The following is a 20,000-nucleotide window of genomic DNA, read 5'->3' on the forward strand; positions in this document are numbered from 1 at the left end:
GAGGTGTTACCTCCTTTGACAGTATCACAGTATCAGCTTAAAGTAGGGCTGCTCAATTAATCGAATTTTAATCACGATTACGATCTGGAATTTCAACGATCATTAAAAATGACTGAGCCGATTATTAGCCCCTCCCTCGTTTATCCGCGACACCTTAAAGGCCGGTCCGTGAAAATATTGTCGGGCATAAACCGGTCCGTGGCGCAAAAAAGGTTGGAGACTGCTGATTAAGAGGACCCGAGGGAAGCTCGGAAAGCTAAGCAGAAGTTATTTGGAGAGGAGAGTGACTGCCGTTGGTTGAAAAGAGAGGTAAAAAAAAAAAAAAACTTCAGTGGTGTTGCACACTATTTTATATTATTTTTTAAAGTCATTGTTAACCCTTTAAAGCCGGTCAGAGCAGCACGCTCCGTTCTGTGTAACTATTTTTAAATCCCTGTAGAACCGGAACCGTGTAAGCTAGCGCAATAATTTGTTTTGCATATGAAACCGGAGGAGTTGTACTTACATCTGATGCCATCAGCTTGTCCTCGGTCACGGTTTCCTTCCACATAAAGCTTTGCAAAAACTGCATAAAAAGCTCTTGCAGGAACAAAAACATAATATTCCAGAAACACGCTTTGCCGATCCGATCAGCTGTTCGTAACACTTCCCACAGTGAAACAGATGTCAGCGCGAACTGTCGCATGTCCGCCATTTCCTTTGCCGAAACCGGAAGTGACGTCATTTTCGCGGAAATGTAGTTTTTTACTTGTAGGCCTTAAAAGCCTATACTGGTCATGTTTGACTTTTCTGAATAGTTGCTGGGATGCTTAGAACTCGAATTGCACTGCTGAAAATAGTTTATTTTGATGCACCTGCTGTTTTCTTTGCAAATTTGCATCATAGGATTGTTTTTTCGTTTTTCCTGCAGTATATAAAAATTGCTGTATCTCCAAAATAAAACTATGAAGACACTCAAAATAAATTTCCTGTTGTTGTAAACTATTTTTTGCAACTTTTTTGTATTTAAAGTTTTGAGGGATAAACCTCTTAAATTTCTCCAAGTAATATATGTAAAAAAACAAACAAAAACGATTTTAAAATTTTTTTTGTAGTTTATTGCACTTTTTTGCAATTAATGTAGTTACTATGGACTTAATGCATACATATTATTAATAAAATATGGGCTACAACAGTTGTATAGCAACTTGAAATGCTCCCATAAATGGCACTACAACATGTAAAAAAATAATATAAGCTCTGGCGGACTTGGTTCTATGGTAGGTCTTAAAGGGTTAAATAAATATCATCAAATAATCGAGATCTCAATTTCAGTGAAAATAATCGTGATTATCATTTTTGCCATAATCGAGCAGCCCTAGCTTAAAGCACTTGTTGCTGCTGAGTTTGCATATTTTGCTGTGAAGTACAGCCAGACTTTGACCGCTTCGCCTTGGACATTTTTAATCTGTAGCTCTGCTCTAAAAGAACGTACGTACCTGGCCCCGCCTACTATCCTCGGAAACGTAAAATGATTGGCTAGAAGTGTATCACAGCTCAGGAAAAAAAAGCACCGAAATAAAGCACCGAAATGTGCGCTGCTTTTCGGTCTGGTTACTACCGACACCGGTACCCATCCCTAGTCAGAAGGCTGAAGAGGTCACATTCTTCGTCTTATCCATTATAAAGTGTTTCTCATGTGCAATTACAAAGTAGAAAAATCCAAATCCTCACCTTATTTAAATCTACTGGCCACATTCTCACCATTTTTAGCACGTTTGATTTTCAGACCTCTCAGTCCCATCATGACCACTGGTTCATTTTACTCATGATTACATCATTGTTTTAGTGTGATTTTATTCATGTACTACCCCCAGTGGTAGGCGGTCGACTGGTCTGCGTACAGTGCTGTGGAACATGAATTTGTCCCCTTACCAATTTTAGTTGTTGCATCTTTGTCACACGGAAATGTTTCTGATCATTAAACTAATTTTTATATTGGGCAAAGATAACCAAAGTTTAAAAAAAAATTTTTTTTAAAGATGATTTAATTGTTTATTGGAAAAAACGATATCCAGACCATTCCCCCCTCTCTGAAAAAGTAACTGTCATCACGAATCAACCACAGTCAGACCTGCTCAGTCCAACTATCGAACAGAGCAGCACATGGTGCCACAATCTAAAGAAACAGCTGAGAAACAAAGTCACTGACGTCTGTCAGTCAGGAAGGAGTTATGAAGACGTTTCTAATGATTTGGGAAATCCTTAGAAATGTCTTTATAACTCCTTCCTGTGTACACTGAGAGCCATCATCCATGGATGGAGAAAGCTATGCTTCCCAGGAGATGCTGGCTCTTCAGATCAACCCAAGAGTGACTCATCCAGGAGCTCACAAAAGACCCAGAAATCCACCTGAACAACTGCAGGCCTCACTTGTCTCAGTTAAGGTCAAAGTTCATGATTGAACAATAAAAAACAGTGCTGAGCAAAAAGGTCTGGATAGACTTTTCTCTTCATAAATGACATTATCCTTTAGAAACTGCTTTTTGTATTTACTCTGGTTATTTTTGTCTAATATACAAAAATAGAATAAATCATGAAGAGGCGAGAACTTTTTCAGAGTGCTGCATATGCAGAGCGAGGCAGTGAGAGACACTGCGGACTTCTTTCATTTCCTGCTGAGCAGTACCAGTCCACTGGTCTTCACTCATAACTTCATTAACTTCCCCAAAGTTGAACAATCAGCATTTTGACATCCAGCACACACGTGAAACTTCCAGGGAGCAAAGATAACAAGACGCAGCAGTCTGCAGCAGTCACATCGTTTTCTGTTTGAAAAGCATGAATCTGGTTACACCGGTCCTCTGAATCTGGCTTTATTGATTTACAGGACAGCTTTATGTGATGATGTCACCACAGGAGGTTTTGACGGGGTCCAATCAAAGGACGATTGCACCTCGAACTCAGCCGTACATTGCGTAATTCCATCTCACGTCTCCAGAATTAGAGCACTTGATATTTAACTTCCCAGTTAGCTGAAGCAGCTCAGTATCTTTGTTGTTACGTGTTTTCTAGGAAGCAGGACGCTCCACGGGCCTCCAGAGATGAGAAACGGCGAGCCCAGCACAACGAAGGTGAGCGCAGACATGCAGCGGTAGCTTGATCTGGCTGTTGTGACAGTGTAAATAAGCGAAATGTTTCACCGACAGTTGAGCGGAGGCGCCGGGACAAGATCAACAACTGGATCGTGCAGCTGTCAAAGGCCATTCCAGACTGTAACGTCGACTACACCAAGACGGGACAGGTGAGCGTTCAGGTACACGGTGGCTTCCAGCCCATTTGAGTAGAAGCTGAAGCTTTATCGTAACTCCTGTTTCAGAGTAAAGGGGGGATCTTGTCCAAAGCCTGCGAGTACATAAAGGAGCTGCGACAGAGCAACCTGAAGCTTGGGGAGGACGTTGGCGTTCTGGATCGTCTAAGAGTTGACAACCAGCTACTGAGACAGGAGGTGTGTCTGCTTCAAGACTAAAGCTGCCCAGCGCCCCAGTAACTTGTAGCTGCTTTGTAACATTCACCTGAAGTTTGAACCAGGACTGCTTCCATTCCAACTGTATATAATACTTCATTTGATCAATGTCCACATGTCCCACAGAATGGCAGGCTGCACTTTCTGAAAGGCTTTAAGACGACGTGAATACATCTAATTACTGCTCCATTTTCTCATGATTTATTAGTTTCCACTGTAACCCCTATCAAAATACAGTCGTCATAAAGTCATGGTGTTTTATTCCAGATGCAAGGGTAAGCCGTTTATTCATGCCTGCTGCATTTCTGCTGTGTACTTGCTCAGGTGGAAGACTGGAAGTCCAAGAATCAGATCCTGAGGAACCTCTTGCGACAGCACGGCATTGTGGGATCGTCCAGCACAGAGCCTCAGTGAGAACCCTGCAGTGATCAAACACGTGGGCCAAAGGAGTACTTGAAATGCTTTGGAGATACTTCATTTGTGATCAGTGTGCATGAAACAGGGGAAAGAAGTGAATATTGTCATTAATATTCAAATCCAACTTCTTTGCTAAATGACATCTTTAAATGTTGTTTTCCGAGCTTTTTACAGCATTCTTTTATCTACAGTACAATCATCATATTGATTTAGCGAAGCCCTCATTTAACGCCTCCCTGCACAAACATTATGATTGTTCATTATCGTTAGCCTCCAGTACAGTAAGCTCACTTTTCTTTCCTTTCTGTGTCTGTGTATCACACACACACTCATTCATATGTTCACATTGTTTATCACTTTGATCAGTCGATGCTATGAGTTTGTCATCCAAGAGTCTGACTCTTTGCTTTGTATTTTTAATGTGTCATGAAGCCTCACTGGGGACATTTATTACATTGCAACAATGTAACTAACTAAATAAATTGGAGGGGGGGGGCATTGCATAGTAGGTAGGTTATGTATGTCTTTATAATAAAAACAAATATTATGCTACATGTCACGAGCCGCTCTCAGCTGTGATTAATAAAGCTTATGAACTGGTTAAAAGACTTTAGAAAAGCCATTTCCTTTCTAAAGCTTTTATTTTGAAGGCCCCGCTCGGAAGTGGGCGTCTTTGTGGAAGCTAAGGTTTAAGCACATAGCGCAGACATTCCCTACACACACCCTCAGTGTTTAAAGGTTCCAGAGGAGCCCCGGGACCGGCTACGATGATCTGTATCCTGCTGGTAGCCGGGCACGGCACCGTGTTAGAGGCCCAGATTAAGGTGAGTCGGTTCAACGTTGCAGCAGCAACAGTGCAAAGTTCACGTTAGTTGTGAAGCCGCCGAACTGCCCGAAACAAGCTGACACTTTGGCGCCGCTTGAACTCTGGCTAGTGTTCGTACGTCCCTTAGCATGTTTACGAAATATTAACCATGTAATGGGAAATCCGGCTGACAAACCAGCGCATGTTTTCAAAACGTCGTTTTCAACGACGTGTCTGCAGCCCCCCCTACAGGCCGTTGCGACGATAACATGGCAGGGTTTTTCTAAAGCGGCGGTGCGCGATAAAGTACAAATATCGTCTTTACTATGAGAGACGCTAACAGAGATGGCTTATTTCACTAGTTTGGCCACTGCGTGTGTGCTGTCCACTACACGCCTGTAACTGGTAAGACTTTTCTGTCATAAGGTACAAACTTTTCTGCTCTTTTTTTCAGTGAAGTGTCATTTACATGAAAAATGTATTTTCAAGAGAGATTTTGCAAAGACTGCAGCAGAAATGGCAACAATACGAACACGACAGTTCATTATGGGATCAAAAAGGACTGGAGTGGTTTAATGCAGGTACAACAGTGCTGCTGTCGGTTTACCAATGCAAGCAACAAAGCAGGACATGAGCTGCGTCCAGTCCTTGTTTGGTCCTCAGGTATACAAGTCCACGTGATTCTTTTGAGCAGAGGGGGGCTCGCAGAAAATCTCTGTATTTCATGTGAAATAAATGAAAGGTGTAAAAACGTTCAGGTAGTGTGCAGCGCTGTTAGTGTAATCCAAGTTTTAGCTGCTTTCACAAAACCTGTGATGATAGAATTTGTTGAATTGGTTCAGTATCCACGTAAGCCACAGAGATGTTACCACAGCATAGCCCATGTTGTTGATGTGTTGCTACAAAGGTGATAATTAGGCCTATTGACTTAGCCATGTTTCATGCCGAATGGGGAGGCTGTTAGCAGGTTGTGGTTTTTGTGTAGTAAATCTTCCTTTTGCTGCCAGAATGATGAAACAGGCCTGTACAGCCACCTGAGCGGGGTACCTAAGGCCTTGCTTCCTGGAATTGGAGGAAAGAAGATCCTTGACTTTTGGTGGGAAACTGTTAACATGTGCGTGAGCGTGATCCACACGTGATCCGGAGAGCTTTCATGTTCCTCTGCATCTCACTGACGGTGTCTGTCTGTGTCTCCAGGCGCCAGCTGTTCACAGAGGTCTATCTGGTTACCAATGCTGATAAGTGAGTGGCAGTGATTGCACGGATTGGCTGGTGTTTGGAAGCTTTGCCATAGTTTTGCTTTTCCTTCCACTCCTGTTCTCTGAACCCGACCAGGTACAAGCACTACGAGCGCTGGGCCACAGCTACCGACTTCCCTGTGGAAAATATCATAAATGACGGCAGTACTACGCTGGAGGATCGCCTCGGGGCCGTGGCTGACCTGGAGTTGGTCGTACGCAGCCGGAAGCTGCAGGACGACATTATGGTGGTATGATCGCTCTGTCCGTGCCTAATGGACTAAATAACACTGAACAATCCCGAAGCCTGCTATTCAGCGTTTCTTCTCTGTGTGAGCAGATTGCTGGAGACATGCTGTGTGCAGACCAAAACTTTGACATTGCTCAAGTTATTCGCTTCTTCAGGTCAAAGGTGAGATTTTCATAGTACAGGTAGATGCCATTTATCTTGTATGAACTGACACCAAGCCTTGTGTTTTCATGACAGACTGCATATAAAAGACCATCACAGTGATGGTACCTGTTGGTCGAGTGTGTGGTTATCATCTAACTGTAGCAGATGTTAAAGTTTTAACATTTAATGTAGTCTTTTGAGTGGACAGTGTGAACTTCTGTGAGGTATATGTTACGCCCCTAGTCTAGGCGTGTAGAGACGTACATAAGGTTGGAGGAGAGAGAGACAAATCCCCGCCCTGGTTCCCAAGCCAGACATCCAAAACCAGTTGTGAGTAAAAAAGGTGATTTGTATTACAGGTAATGAAGCATAGCTCCAGGGTGAACCCAGGCCAAAGTAATAAACAAAACCAACTAAGTCCCACCAGAGAAAACTAACTAAACCCTAAGAAAGAAACAGAACAAACAAATGACAATACTAACCCTCGCTCCCTAACCCGGAAAACAGGAGAAAACTGTTTCAAAGAAAAGGCGGCTCCCCCCTTCTGCTTCAGAGTGCCTAAGCACTAAGTTAACACACCAAGAGCGGCTCTCACAGATCACGCTCACACACATGCACAGTAACAGTTTAGGCTGGGAAACCAGGTCAGGACCGCGTCGGCTGTCAAGCTACTCGCTCGCCCCACTCTCTCTCTCTCTCTCGGGAGCTGTCAGAGCGGCTTTTTGAACGTGGTCACCTGTTCCATGGTCCAATCAGCTGCTCACTACTCTTCATTAGGGGAGGGACCTGTAAAGAGTCTTAAACACAGTAAAGAGACACAGAACAAACAGCCCACACAGTGTTCTTATGGCCACAGCCGTAACAGTATAGCAGTGGTGTGGTAGGAGATACTACTGTGGATCAGTATGGCCGACATAGTTTGACTGACATCAGCTGATATGATGGGTGATATTTATCTTGTGCCAAATGTGCAAAGTTGAAGTGATGAAGCACCTGTCAGCTGAAACAAAGGTGAGCACATTAAACCATATACATATTAAATCATATTGCTATTTCAGTGCACGCTAGAAGAAACATGGGAAATATGTTTGCTTGTGTTTTTTAAAATCATTTCACAGTGATATGGCTGCTGTCTTGTACAGCGCAGCTGTTACTTTCAACTATTTAAAGAGAAACAGCCTTCAATCATGTTATGAATGTTGCTGTTTGTCCACCAGGGGGCAGTCTGCCACTTCCCTGTTGGCAACAAGTAGCCTATTATTTTTAAACTTCATTATCAAATTATCTTCATAAGGACTCATAAATAACTCTAATGATATCTCTTTATGTTTTATGTGTTTTTAAAAAGATCACATTTAAAATAGTCACCTTTTTTAAATCACCAAATATTGGTATTGGTCATAAAATCGTCTCAGTCCGATCACCGTGTTTGTTTAATGGTTTGTAACACTGACAGCACTCTGTGACTTTTGTTTTCATACAAATCAAACATTTGTCACAATGAGGTCATTTTTTAAAAAAGCAAAGGAACAATGAATTCAGCACGGTAGCGTGGAGGTTAGTGCTGTCGCCTTACAGCAGGGGTGTCGAACTCCAGGCCTCACGGGCCGGTGTCCTCGATCCAACACAGCTCATTTAAATGTGTTGAAGTTCTCCAGAGGCCTGGTAATGAACCAGTCATTTGATTCAGGTGTGTTGACCCATGGTGATATCTAACACCTGTTGGACCCCGGCCCTCGAGGCCTGGAGTTCCCCACCCCTGCCTCACAGCAACAAGGTCCTGGGTTTGAATCCACTGTATGGGCGGGGCCTTTCTGTTTGGAGCTTGCATGTTTTCCTGTGTCTGTGGGTTCTCCCCGGGTACTCTGGCATCCTCCCACAGTCCAAAGACATGCAGTTAGTGCGGTTAACTGGTGATTGTGAATTTCCCATAAGTGTGAATGGTCATCTGTGTTAGCCCTGCGACAGACTGGTGATCTGTCCAGGGTGTATCCTGCCTCTCGCCTCTGTGGTAGCTGGGATAGGCTTCCCCTGTGACTCTGATAAAGATAAGTGGAAGAGATTGGATGGATGGGATGAATTCCACAGAAGGTTACACAGTCGTAAGTTGGTTATTGGCTATGATATGGGCTTAAGAGTTAACAGTTCGTAGCTTTTGTGCAGCAGTTTTGCTAATAAGCCCTTTTTGTGGATTAAGGGTGAATTATGTGTGCTAGCTCACCATGTTGTGTCTCCACTGCAGCCTGGTGAGCTGATCATATACTACGAGCTGGAAGAAGGAGAGAAGAGCAGCTCCAGAGGCATCGTAGAGGTCTGCCATGATTCCCACAGGTGAGGTCGGTGCTGGCAACATTCCTTAGAAATGCTGGTCCACGGTGACATGATAGCATCACACAGCAGAGTTGTTGTCGTTTGATCACAGTTAACTCCGTGTCCTGCTCAAAAAGCCAGTTTGAGATGATTTGAGCTTTGTTGTGTTATACTGTTGGAAGCAGCGATCAGACATAAATACACTGTGGTCATAAAGGGACATGATCGGAAACAGCACTATACATGATGTAGCCGCTACTGAAAATATCCCCCACACCCTAACAGCAGCACCACCTGCTTGAACTGACTGGACAACACAGGATGGATTCAAGCTTTCATTAAATTACACCAAACTGTGAGCCAACATCCAAATGTTGTGACACGCCTCAAGACCTGGGGTCCGTTCTTCGTGCCTCGCTTACTACATCCAAGATCAAATCATCGCGCTAACTGTGAGCTCGCTATTCCGGTTCCCCGAACACACCTGTTGTTGACGATTAGTACAGCTGGATGAAGTAATGTGAGATCACTGGGTGGCTTAACAGGGGCTACGCATCGATAGCAGAAACATTGATCTGCAACCCTTTGATTGGTCGGCGAATATGTCGAAGGAGAGCGCTCGGTATTTTTCGGCAGCAGAGCAAGAACTCTTGATTGAGGGATTTCAGGAGTTTCAGAGTTTAATTAAAACGCAAGGCAACACTGCAAAGGCTGCAAAAGCAAGGAGAGAGGGCTGGCAGGAAGTTGCTGACAAATTAAACTCGTAAGTGATTTAATAATAACAATAATAATGGAGTGGATTTATATAGCGCTTTTCAAGGCACCCAAAGCGCTTTACAATGCCACTATTCATTCACTCTCACATTCACACACTGGTGGAGGCAGCTACGGTTGTAGCCACAGCTGCCCTGGGGCAGACTGACAGAAGCTGCCATATCGCACCATCGGCCCCTCTGGCCAACACCAGTAGGCGGTAGGTGAAGCGTCTTGCCCAAGGACACAACGACCAGACTGTCCGAGCCTTCCGGTTACAGGACGAACTGCCAACTCCTTGAGCCACGATCAACCAATTTGAAATTTAACAAAACAAACAAAACATTTATGGAAATATTTGTGGCTGTTTGTTGTTTGTTTTGTTCTACTTGAACACTGAAGTGGCCCTTACATGAGAGGAGGGTTCGGGTTAGCTCATCTAAGTGTGAGACCTGCTGTAGCCATCGGCTTTAAATTTTGACCTGTTGTCCATTCACAGCGGCTCTTCTGTGGTTCACGTACTGTTGCTTTCCCATCAGTTCAAAGGAAAATGCAGACTTACGATTGGCTGTGAAATATTTGTGTTAATTATGTTATTAATTATGTTGTGTTAATATTTGCAGCTGAGAGTGAATGCTTTATATGCTGCACTTTCTGAATCAGGGTAACTCGCTTCTTGGAAAAGCCACAGGAAGGGCAGACGGCGTCCCAGCTAGCCAGCGTGGTGTTCTACTGCATCCAGAGGGACACGCTGTCCTACATGTCGGACTTCCTGAGCCAGCAGCCTCAGACCGTGGGCAGGGCTTTTGGACAGTTCTGGGTTCGTAAAGCTAAAGCAGCTCACGTGCTTCTTTCCATGCAGGCAGCAATGTGCAGGAACAGTTTTGAACTCAACTGCCTTTTATTCTTGTTGCATTGTTGTATCTAAACCCATCAAATCCATCCAACTTTATAACAAGCTAAAAAAAGTGAAGACTTACTTTAATGGCTGTTTCTCCTCAGGAGTGGCTCATCAATGAGAAGCAGCGCCACGTGTTTGGTATGAAGCTTCCTACTGGCTTCCAGCTGATCGGACAAGTGGTTTGTATTCTTACCTCAGCTCGACACTTCCCTCTGCATCAATGCAAACAAGCTGGAGACGAGTGCTCGATTTATTTTATACTCGAGTTTGTCAGCAAATGAGGCCGTACCACGGAGAATCCTGGCTTCTGCATTAAGGCTGTTTGCAGTGAACAATCAAGATGAGTAAATACATTTAAGCTGCAATGTTGTGGCCAGAGGAACAAACAGTAACTCAGTCTCAGAGTCAGTTATCCTGCAGGTTCAAATGAATAAAGTTCAAATTTGGGCTGTTTTGAGATCAGTTTGGCAGTTTTTCAAACATGTAGATTTTATAGGTCATCAGAGAACATTACACACAATCAGACATAATGAACTTCACCTGCACAGTCAGCTGTGTTGAATCTTGGTCAGATAGCACTGAGTGTAGACTGAGGAGTGGGTGAGGTAGGTGAAGCTGAAGCCATCAGAAGCAGGTGATAGTAAGTGCCTGATGTGGAAGAACATGTTCAAACCAAGAGGCACAAGTTGCCTGCCTGCAGTCAATGTATCACCGTGAGTAAAGAGTCTATAACCCTAACCCGAGTTACTGGTTCTGTTAGCTCTATGAGGATGTAACATCCTGGACAGGGAGGAACGCTGGTTTGAGCGCCGAGTCAAGGAGGCCATTTACATGAAAAAGGGAAAGACCATCTCTGAATGGAGGAGGGGCCTAAGGGTACATCTGTCACCATCTTACATGCTGTGATTGCAGCCATTCCCCAACTCTCTGTGAATGGGACTGATGGCCATTGATCGGTGGTTGTTGATCAATGGTCATGAGAATTTGTATAATTATGATGAAGGAACTGACCTCCCAGCCCTTTGTTCCTCAGTGGGCTGGTTTCAGTCACTATGCAAATGTCCTGTTTATAAGATTGAAACCTGCAGTCAGCTGAGACTGAAGACATCACCTGGATGAGACACGAAACGTTTCTCCCACTGAAAACATCCATCCATCATCCATCCATCTTCATCCGCTTTATCCGAGGCCGGGTCGCGGGGGCAGCAGCCTAAGCAAAGAGGCCCAGACCTCCCTCTCCCCAGCCACCTCCTCCAGCTTATCCGGGGGAACACCAAGGCGTTCCCAGGCCAGCCGAGAGATATAATCTCTCCAGCGTGTCCTGGGTCTGCCCCGGGGCCTCCTCCCGGTGGGACATGCCTGGAACACCTCACCCAGGAGGCGCCCAGGGGGCATCCTCGCCAGATGCCCGAACCACCTCAGCTGGCTCCTTTCGATGTGGAGCAGCAGCAGCTCTACTCTGAGCCCCTCCCGGATGGCCGAACTTCTCACCCTATCTCTAAGGGAGAGGCCAGCCACCCTTCGGAGGAAGCTCATTTCTGCCGCTTGTATCCGCGATCTCCTGCCATAACCCCACCTCTGCTAAACTCTACACTTGGCACAGTGCAGTACTAGTACTGTGCCCCTGGCAACCGTCAAACCCAGACTTGTCTATTGATGTTTAGTAGTGAGGAAATTTCACAGCTGGATTTGTTACACAGGTGATATCCTGTCATGGTACCACACTGGACTTCAGTGAGCTCCTATGAGCGACCCATTCTTTCACAAATGTACAGACCCTTTCCAAAAAATTAGAATATCATGGAAAAGTTTATTTATTTCCATAATTCCATTCAAAACATTAAACTTTCATAGATTATAGATTCAGGGCCCACAAACGATTTCAAGTACTTAGTAGTTTATTTGTACATAATTTGGGCTTCCAGCTCATGAAATCCATGAAAACATGATTTCGAAAAATTAGAAACTATAAAGACATGAGCCCAAATTTTACAGGGCATGAATGTTTTAAACTGAGTTTTACACATAACTCATCTACTAACTCAGACCTTCCCAAAGTGTGGGGCCCGCCAGAGCCATTGCAGAGGGGGCGCGGCATGAAAAGGGGGAAAAAACAAAATGCTTGGACACTGCTAGCAAGGGCTCCCACACAAACGCAAAGCAGGAGATGAAGCATCGCTGAATATGTTTCCAAACCAATTTCCTTCCAAGCCAAAGACTAGAAAATATGGTGAAGCACATCTGCCCTTTGGCTTCACCTGCACAGGTGCTGAGGTAGGTCTCCCTGCAGGTTTTCCCTGTCGGGAGCAGCACTGGGCTGTTTAAACCACGGACAAACAGGATCCCACAGCTGTTTGTTTTTAAACCCATTTTGCACAGAGAGACATTTTTTGAAAAATGTATTGACAGCAATGTTGAATATTACAGTATTACACAGGAAAAAACAACTACATGTAAAACAATCACACCGTGACGCCTCTGCCTTTGTAAATAGAGGGACAGTAACTGCGTGTTTATGTAAGCGTGTAAACCTGCAGATAGAGACAAAATACTCTTAATCTGACTGTCATTCTGCAATTCATCTCATGTAAACAATAACGTGGCGCACAGCTGACGTGAAAAAGGCACATACCTTTGACGTTGCGTGACGAACTCTGTATTCCTCGTCCACACGTAAACACAAAAAAGGAGTTTAAAAAATCTGTTTTTGGTGATTCGAAACGCCGTTTACGTGGACGAAACAGCTGCGTTTTCAAAATCACCCGTGTAGGTGCGGACGCAGCGTAAAAGAGTTGGTAGTTTATTTTCTTACTACCTGCAGATTACTTGTATTTGCTTAATTGTTTACTAAATGTTTGAGGTGTGAAATAAACCGCAATGGCGCAAAATATGGGCGTGTGTGGTTGGAGGATGTTTGCGAGAGGGGGCGAATATTTTTCTTGTCAAACAAAGGGGGGCCCAGCAAAAAAAGTTTGGAACCACTGTACTAACTCAAAGCACCTGCACAGGTTTTCCCAGGTGTCATTAATTTGCTTCACTTTGATCCAGTTGTCTCAGTTAGGTTCAATATGGGGAAGACTGCACACTTGACAACTGGCCAGAGGAGCATCAATGGTACCCGCCATAGGATGGGTAAGCCACAAAAGTTTATAGCTAAGGAGGCTGGCTGTTTAGAGTGCTGTGTCCAAGCATATCAATGGAAAGTCTAGTGGAAGGGCAAAATGTGGCAGGAGAAGATGCACCAGCATTCAGCGGATTATCAGACAGAAGATTCAAGAATCTGGTAGAGACCCAGAAAGAGTGGAATGAGGCAGGAATCAAAGCTTCAAAACCACTTCTGAGCCTGAGCGACTCAACTGGGCCAAGGAGAAGATGGACTGGACTGTTGGCCAGTGGTCAAAGGTCCTCTTTTCTGATGAAAGTAAAGTGTGCCTTTCATTCAGGAATCAAGGTCCAAGTGTTTGGAGGAAGATGGGTGAGGAACAGAACCCAAGTTGTTTGAGGTTCAGTGTCAAATAACCACAGTCAGTCATGATTTGGGCTGCAATGTCCGGTGCAGGTGTTGGTAAACTCTGCCTTCTTAAATCCAAGGTTACCGCAACAGTCTACCAGAGTGTTTTAGATGACTTTATGATTCCTTCTGCTGAGGATCTGTATGGAGATGCAGATTTCATCTTCCAGCAGGACATGGCCCCTGCCCATACCGCCAGAAGCACCAAAACCTGGTTTGATTGCCATGCCATCACAGTGCTTGACTGGCCAGCCAACTCACCAGACCTAAACCCCATTGAGAATCTATGGGGTATGAAGAGGAAAAGACCCAGACCCCAAAACAAAGAGCTGACAGCAAGTACCAAGGAAATCTGGGCCTCCATAACTACCAGGCAATGCCACAGGCTGATTGCATCAATGCCACATCGAGGCAGTGGTTAAGGCGAAGGGATTCCCAACCAAGTATTGAAGATTGACATATCATTTTGAAAATACCACATTTTGATTAATTTGATGTGATCCTAATTTTTTTTTTCCTGCAAAAAATGAGAAGTGAATGGTGAGGTCTTCACAGTATTCATTTTTTTTGAAATCATGTTTTCATGGATTTCATGAGCTGGAAGCCCAAATTATGTACAAATAAACAACTAAGTACTTGAAATCGTCTATGAGAGTTTAACGTTGTGAATGGAATTATGGAAATTCCATTCAGAATATCATTTTCCATGATATTCTAATTTTTTGGAAAGGGTCTGTATGTAGAAGCAGCCTGCTTGCCTTGGTGTGTGATTTTATGCAGCTGTGCCCATGACAGTGATTGGAACACCTGGTTTGGACGGGCGAGTCAATATAGTGTACTCTCGAGTACCTGAAGCTAGAACTGCGCAGGATGGATCCTCTTTAAGGGAACCATTATTGTCTGGGGTAAAAAGAGTAAAACAAAATTGCATTTATATTTTACATTAATGTAAAATCTAAGTACATTTCTGCGTACAGTTACTTTACTTCCTTTTTCTGGTTAAATTTCAGTCTAACACCACTTTCTCTCACAACATCTCAGGGACTGTCAGACTACACCAAGTGGCTCACCCACTACTCCACCAAGCAGCAAGGCAGCCCTGCTAAACCTATTACATGCCGGTCATACGCCAGGTAAGAAAGCATGGACACGCAACTGCCACACTTTGGTATAAAATACTTCCCAAATCTCTGACGACTCCCAGGGTGGGACTAATGGGGAATCCCTCAGATGGCTTCAATGGAAAAACAATCGCCATGACCATCGCTAACTTCTGGGCTGAGGTTACTCTGCTGGAGACCCAGACTTTGGTAATACAAATGACCACATATTCTTATAAACTAAAACATCTCCACTCTGTTCTAAAGTATTGTGACCTTTGTAGGTTTTAGTCCCTCATCCACTCAACGACCCCACAGAGTTTGGCAGCCTGCAAGATCTGTTCTGTATCAGCAGGAAGGAAGGGTGTGTATGCAGCCAGCTGACTGAGCCCAAAGGCAGGATGGAGGCATCATAGTGAGGAAGTCTTTGTCTTTATTACTGATTGCAGGTACCTGGGGGGTCTTCGACTGCTACAGGCGACATGTAAGAAGTTTTACCAGTTCTGCTCCAAACAAGGGTGAGGGTACCTGCTGCTATCCGTCTGTGTAGATCACAGGTGTCAAACTCCAGGCCTCGAGGGTCAGCGTTATGTAGGTTTTAGATGTGTCTTGATCCAACACATCTGATTTAAATGGCTAAATGACCTCCTCAACCTGTCCTGAAGTTCTCCAGAGGCCTGGTAACGAGGTAATGTGATTCAGGTGTGTTGACCCAGGGTGAGATCTAAAACCTGCAGGACACCGGCCCTCGAGGCCTGGAGTTGGACACCCCTGGTGTAGATGATCTCTAATGTACTCTGTGCGTGTCTGCTGATTCATAAGAGCTAAAACACTTCATAACAAAGCCTTGTCTCTTATTGAAAGCAGGTGAAGAATTACCTGCTTTGACATAAGAGCTTGTAGAGAAAATGTAATGAAAAAAATGAAAAAGTAATTAATAACAAGCTGCTAATGTCAGATCTCACATGCTTACACAGTGGAGACTAGTGGACAGTTGTAACACTTACAAGGTACATCTGAAGGCAATACTCAGATCTGATGCTCAAGGGGACCATACTTTCCTTCAAGACAATGTTAGGATGTATTTATATCTCTGTGTGACTGAAAAGCCAGTGTTGCTCGTGTAACTTCTAGAAAGGTTAATGACGAGAACTCGCAGCTGTTGAGCTGAACCGCAGTTAGCACCAAGGTGTCAACAACGAAACCTGGGATGTGACGTGGACGAGATTTACAACAAAAGTCTCCACAGCCTATGTCAGCATGGGGACAGGAAGGTTGACTTGGACAAAGCAACCAATCTCAGTCAAAGCTGTGTCACGGCGTGCTAGCCAACCACCCTCTGAATGTAGACCGATTAGTTATACTTCTTTGCTATGTGGATTTATTGGATTTTCATCATTTGTTTAGTGCCGTTGATCATGTTAGCCATGTAGTATTGTCTCTGATATGACTGAGCTTGTGTAACAGGCTGTAGATTGTATGGTTAGCCTGTTAGCTGTAACTGAGCAAATGTGTCAAATCATTCGTCTAAATATTTGAATGTTTTCAGTCTGTGCAGACTGTCTGTCCTTAAACGTTTGTGAACGAGTTCACTGAATGTGCGTGTGCTGCTATAACACGGGCCGTCAGTTTGTGACGGCATTTTGCTACATCAGACCGTCGGCACTTGTGTTGGCAGACATGCTGGTATTAGCTAACCGTCCATTCATGAACTGATTGAGTTTGATCATAAAATTCAAGCTACTCCTGGAGTCCAAGAATCCATCCATCCATTCGCTTCCGCTGATCCTTTTCAGGGTCGCGGGGGACGCTGGAGCCCATCCCAGCTGTCATAGGGCGAGAGGCGGGGTACACCCTGGACAGGTCGCCAGTCTGTCGCAGGGCCAACACACAGGGACAGACAACCATTCACACTCACATTCACTCGCACATTCACACCTAGTGACAATGTGGATTATCCAATTAACCTATCCCCACAAGCTGCATGTCTTTGGACGGTGGGAGGAAGCCGGAGTACCCGGAGGGAACCCACGCAAACACGGGGAGAACATGCAAACTCCACACAGAAAGACCCCGGCCTGATGGTGGAATTGAACTCAGGACCTTCTTGCTGTGCGGCAACAGTGCTAACCACCGTGCCACCGTGCTGTCTGAGTCCAAGAATAAACATGGAAATACAAAGTCCAGTTTTATTAAAGTACAAATACTCACTTACTTTCAGTAATACAGACACAACTGTAAACGACTGCATGAGTTCACTGTTGAATTGTCTGAGAGTGCTATGGTTGTAGACAGGGCCGCGCAGAGACATTAGAAGGGGTGGGTACTCAAGCCCCGCCCCCCACATGTGCCTGGTTGTAGATATGTGGAAAGGTTCAAATGCCACCAGAACCCTGTTAGCTGTTTACAGGTTTGGATCACACAGGCTGGTTTTCAAAGCTCATCCAATGCTCTGCATTCTTCTCTGCAGGATTGCTTTGACAAAGCAGAACTTCACCCTGAAGTACGACACCAACATTCCCCGACAAGTGGTAAGGATCCCTTCAGATACTTCAGAGTGTAACACGTAAACGGTTGTGGCCTGTTTGCATCTAATTCAGTCTAATGATGATGTCGTATATTTGTGTTTGTGTGAAGGGCCTTGCTGGAAGCAGGTGAGTATTTTTGCTTTGTTTTGAAATGGCGTACCATAACTCAGAGGTCATTTTGTGCACTTTGTAATGTTCTACTTGTTTATGATTCTCACAGTGCCATCGTCTCAGCTACTCTGAAGTGTCTCATGAAGTTCTACAACATCACAGATAATGTGAGGACATGTGACCAGTCTACCTACACACATATCTGCTTCCCTGGGTGAATGGGTTAAATGCAGAGGAACTATTTCCCTATGGGGACTAACACGCACACTTTACTGTATCTGAAATACAGGGTGGCCATTTATATGGATACACCGTGATAACATGGGGATGGTTGGTGGTATTAAAGTCCTGTTTGTGGCACATTAGTATATGTGAGGGGGGAAACTCCTCAAGATGGGCGGTGACCATGGTGGCCATTTAGAAGTCGGCCATCTTGGATGCAACTTTTGTTTTTTCAATAGGAAGAGGGCCATGTGACACATCAAACTTGGTAATGTCACAAGAAAAACAACGGTGTGCTTGGTTTCAACGTAACTTTATTCTTTCATGAGTTATTTACAAGTTTCTGACCACTTATAAAATGTGTTCAATGTGCTGCCCATTGTGTTGGATTGTCAATGCAACCCTCTTCTCCCACTCTGCACACACTGATAGCAACACCGCAGGAGAAATGCCAGCACAGGCACACATGGAATTCAATGGAAAGGTGGCGTGTGGACAAAGAAAGGCATATTTGAGTTCCTGAGTGCAGATCTGGGTCTTCTTCTCTAAAACTGTACTGCACTGAATGTCGTCCTGAGTCACGTTTGTTTTGGTTTTTATTAATGCTGCAGGATCTTCCCAAACCAATCAGAGCCAACTTCATCCTCGATGTGGAGACGGATGAGCTGTCCATTACTGCTGGGCTGCAGGACCGAGTGGTACAGGTCAGTCTGATGACCCACGGTGCGTGGACCTGCCTGTCAGTGTTAACTGTGAAGTGACAGACGGTACTGTTGTGTCTTGCAGGTGTATGAAGGCTTAGTGTACATGGATTTTAGCAAGGAGCTCATGGAAGAGCACGGCTTCGGTACTGACCTCCCTGTCAGCGCGCCATGAACGTTATATCCTGTAAAATAAAAGTTGTTACATCGTGTGTGTGTGTGTGTGTGTGTGTGTGTGTGTGTGTGTGTGTGTGTGTGTGGTTTCGGGAGACCTTTATAATCTCCTGCGTGATGTTAGTGCAGGACGTTTGCAGTTCTCAGTTTTTCTTATCGTTTGGATTTATTGTCATTTGATGCTGAAATTGTCTTCGTGTGTGTCTGTGCGTGTTTTCCATTATCAGGAGCCTACATTCCTATGGACATGAGTGAACTTCCACCGTTCTGGCTGGCCTACCTGAGCGACCCCAGTGACTCTGGCCGTATCCATAGCAACATCCGACAGCGCTGGCTCAGTGGTACGTCTCCAAATCAGACGTTGTTCTTTTGAAGGCAGGAGGTGTCGAATGGTGCCGACGTTACAGCTGCTCAGCAGATGAATCCTACTGATGGTGATGATCTCGCGGTTTCCTGCTATACTGGTGCTCTGTAGTCACCTGCCGTGTTTCATCAGTATCAATACTGTTTCACTCAGGAGTGAGTCCAGTTCACGTGACCAAAACTAGTGACATTTCCACCACACTCCTATTTTGGAGTAATCCCACTATTCAAACCCATTGCTATAATCAGTGTCATGTGCTGTTCACTGGCAGGAACCATCCTGATACAAAGTCCGTGTTTTCTACAAATAACCCTTTGAAACGAACCAAAACCCTCCACGCTCAGGTCCAGGTCATTTCTATAGGGCAGAAACTCAGCTTCAGACTTGAGAGGTGATATCTCTAATATGTTCGTCTCAGACAATAGAAGCCGAACATACCTGCTGCTTAATGTTTGTGCCAATCAAAGTTGGATTAAAGGGACCAATCAGACAGATTCCACTTTCCACTGTACAGAAATTGGCTGTAGTTGAATTGCAGGCACAGCAGGGGATTCTCACAGGGTCATCCCCAACGATCTGTTTTATCAGACAGCATCAGTAACGTGCCGAAAATGAAATGAAGCCTCAGCTGTATCCTTAAAAACCATGCTCGCTATGTTTAGGCCTGCATTTCCAAACTGTCGCTCGATGTTCGAAGCAGAAGTCTCTCAGCACGTGTAAGCTGCTCCTACAAATGCTCTGCTGCTGCTCACCTCACAGACAGGATCTTTTAAAAGACGTTGAATTGTGTCCATGGTCTGAACAATAACATGTTAAAAATGACCAGAATAAAACATTTGAGACCTGATCAGTCAGACAGATCCACCCAGGAAGTCTCTGTCCCAGTATAAGGTGAATGGGATTGTTTTAAACTGAAAGTGTGTTTGCCAGAAAACACAAATGCACACCGGTCCATGCATTAGACTG

At 44.6% G+C, this 20,000-nt stretch overlaps 2 protein-coding genes across 7 annotated transcripts in view; both read left to right on the top strand.

The window, feature by feature from the left end:
• usf1 (upstream transcription factor 1) overlaps positions 1-4,530 on the top strand; it is a 17,793-nt gene extending 13,263 nt beyond the window's left edge. For 2 of the 3 annotated variants that reach the window (XM_085429156.1, XM_085429155.1), the window contains 5 exons: positions 2,870-2,957; positions 3,055-3,113; positions 3,189-3,283; positions 3,359-3,487; positions 3,830-4,530. In XM_085429156.1, coding sequence (XP_085285282.1) covers positions 2,870-2,957; positions 3,055-3,113; positions 3,189-3,283; positions 3,359-3,487; positions 3,830-3,919 — 461 coding nt within the window. In that variant the 3' untranslated portion in view covers positions 3,920-4,530. The remainder of the gene's footprint in view (positions 1-2,869; positions 2,958-3,054; positions 3,114-3,188; positions 3,284-3,358; positions 3,488-3,829) is intronic. The other variant, XM_085429157.1, reaches the window with a different exon arrangement.
• Positions 4,531-4,570: 40 nt separating this feature from the next.
• Positions 4,571-20,000, top strand: part of gkup (glucuronokinase with putative uridyl pyrophosphorylase) — a 20,768-nt gene continuing 5,338 nt past the window's right edge. Inside the window, exons 1-18 of one of the 4 annotated variants that reach the window (XM_085429152.1) lie at positions 4,571-4,746; positions 5,735-5,841; positions 5,925-5,969; positions 6,063-6,216; positions 6,306-6,377; positions 8,602-8,690; positions 10,086-10,242; positions 10,425-10,502; positions 14,876-14,967; positions 15,039-15,144; positions 15,219-15,298; positions 15,384-15,452; positions 17,405-17,465; positions 17,572-17,588; positions 17,683-17,740; positions 18,407-18,499; positions 18,582-18,642; positions 18,898-19,011. In XM_085429152.1, coding sequence (XP_085285278.1) covers positions 4,690-4,746; positions 5,735-5,841; positions 5,925-5,969; positions 6,063-6,216; positions 6,306-6,377; positions 8,602-8,690; positions 10,086-10,242; positions 10,425-10,502; positions 14,876-14,967; positions 15,039-15,144; positions 15,219-15,298; positions 15,384-15,452; positions 17,405-17,465; positions 17,572-17,588; positions 17,683-17,740; positions 18,407-18,499; positions 18,582-18,642; positions 18,898-19,011 — 1,510 coding nt within the window. In that variant the 5' untranslated portion in view covers positions 4,571-4,689. The remainder of the gene's footprint in view (positions 4,747-5,734; positions 5,842-5,924; positions 5,970-6,062; positions 6,217-6,305; positions 6,378-8,601; positions 8,691-10,085; positions 10,243-10,424; positions 10,503-14,875; positions 14,968-15,038; positions 15,145-15,218; positions 15,299-15,383; positions 15,453-17,404; positions 17,466-17,571; positions 17,589-17,682; positions 17,741-18,406; positions 18,500-18,581; positions 18,643-18,897; positions 19,012-20,000) is intronic. The other 3 variants (XM_085429151.1, XM_085429150.1, XM_085429153.1) reach the window with 3 other exon arrangements.

Source organism: Rhamphochromis longiceps, linkage group LG14, assembly GCF_057381845.1.
Source record: "Rhamphochromis longiceps isolate RC_006_pf linkage group LG14, R_longiceps_female_GT1.1, whole genome shotgun sequence".
In the NCBI taxonomy this organism is placed as follows: Eukaryota; Metazoa; Chordata; class Actinopteri; order Cichliformes; family Cichlidae; genus Rhamphochromis; species Rhamphochromis longiceps.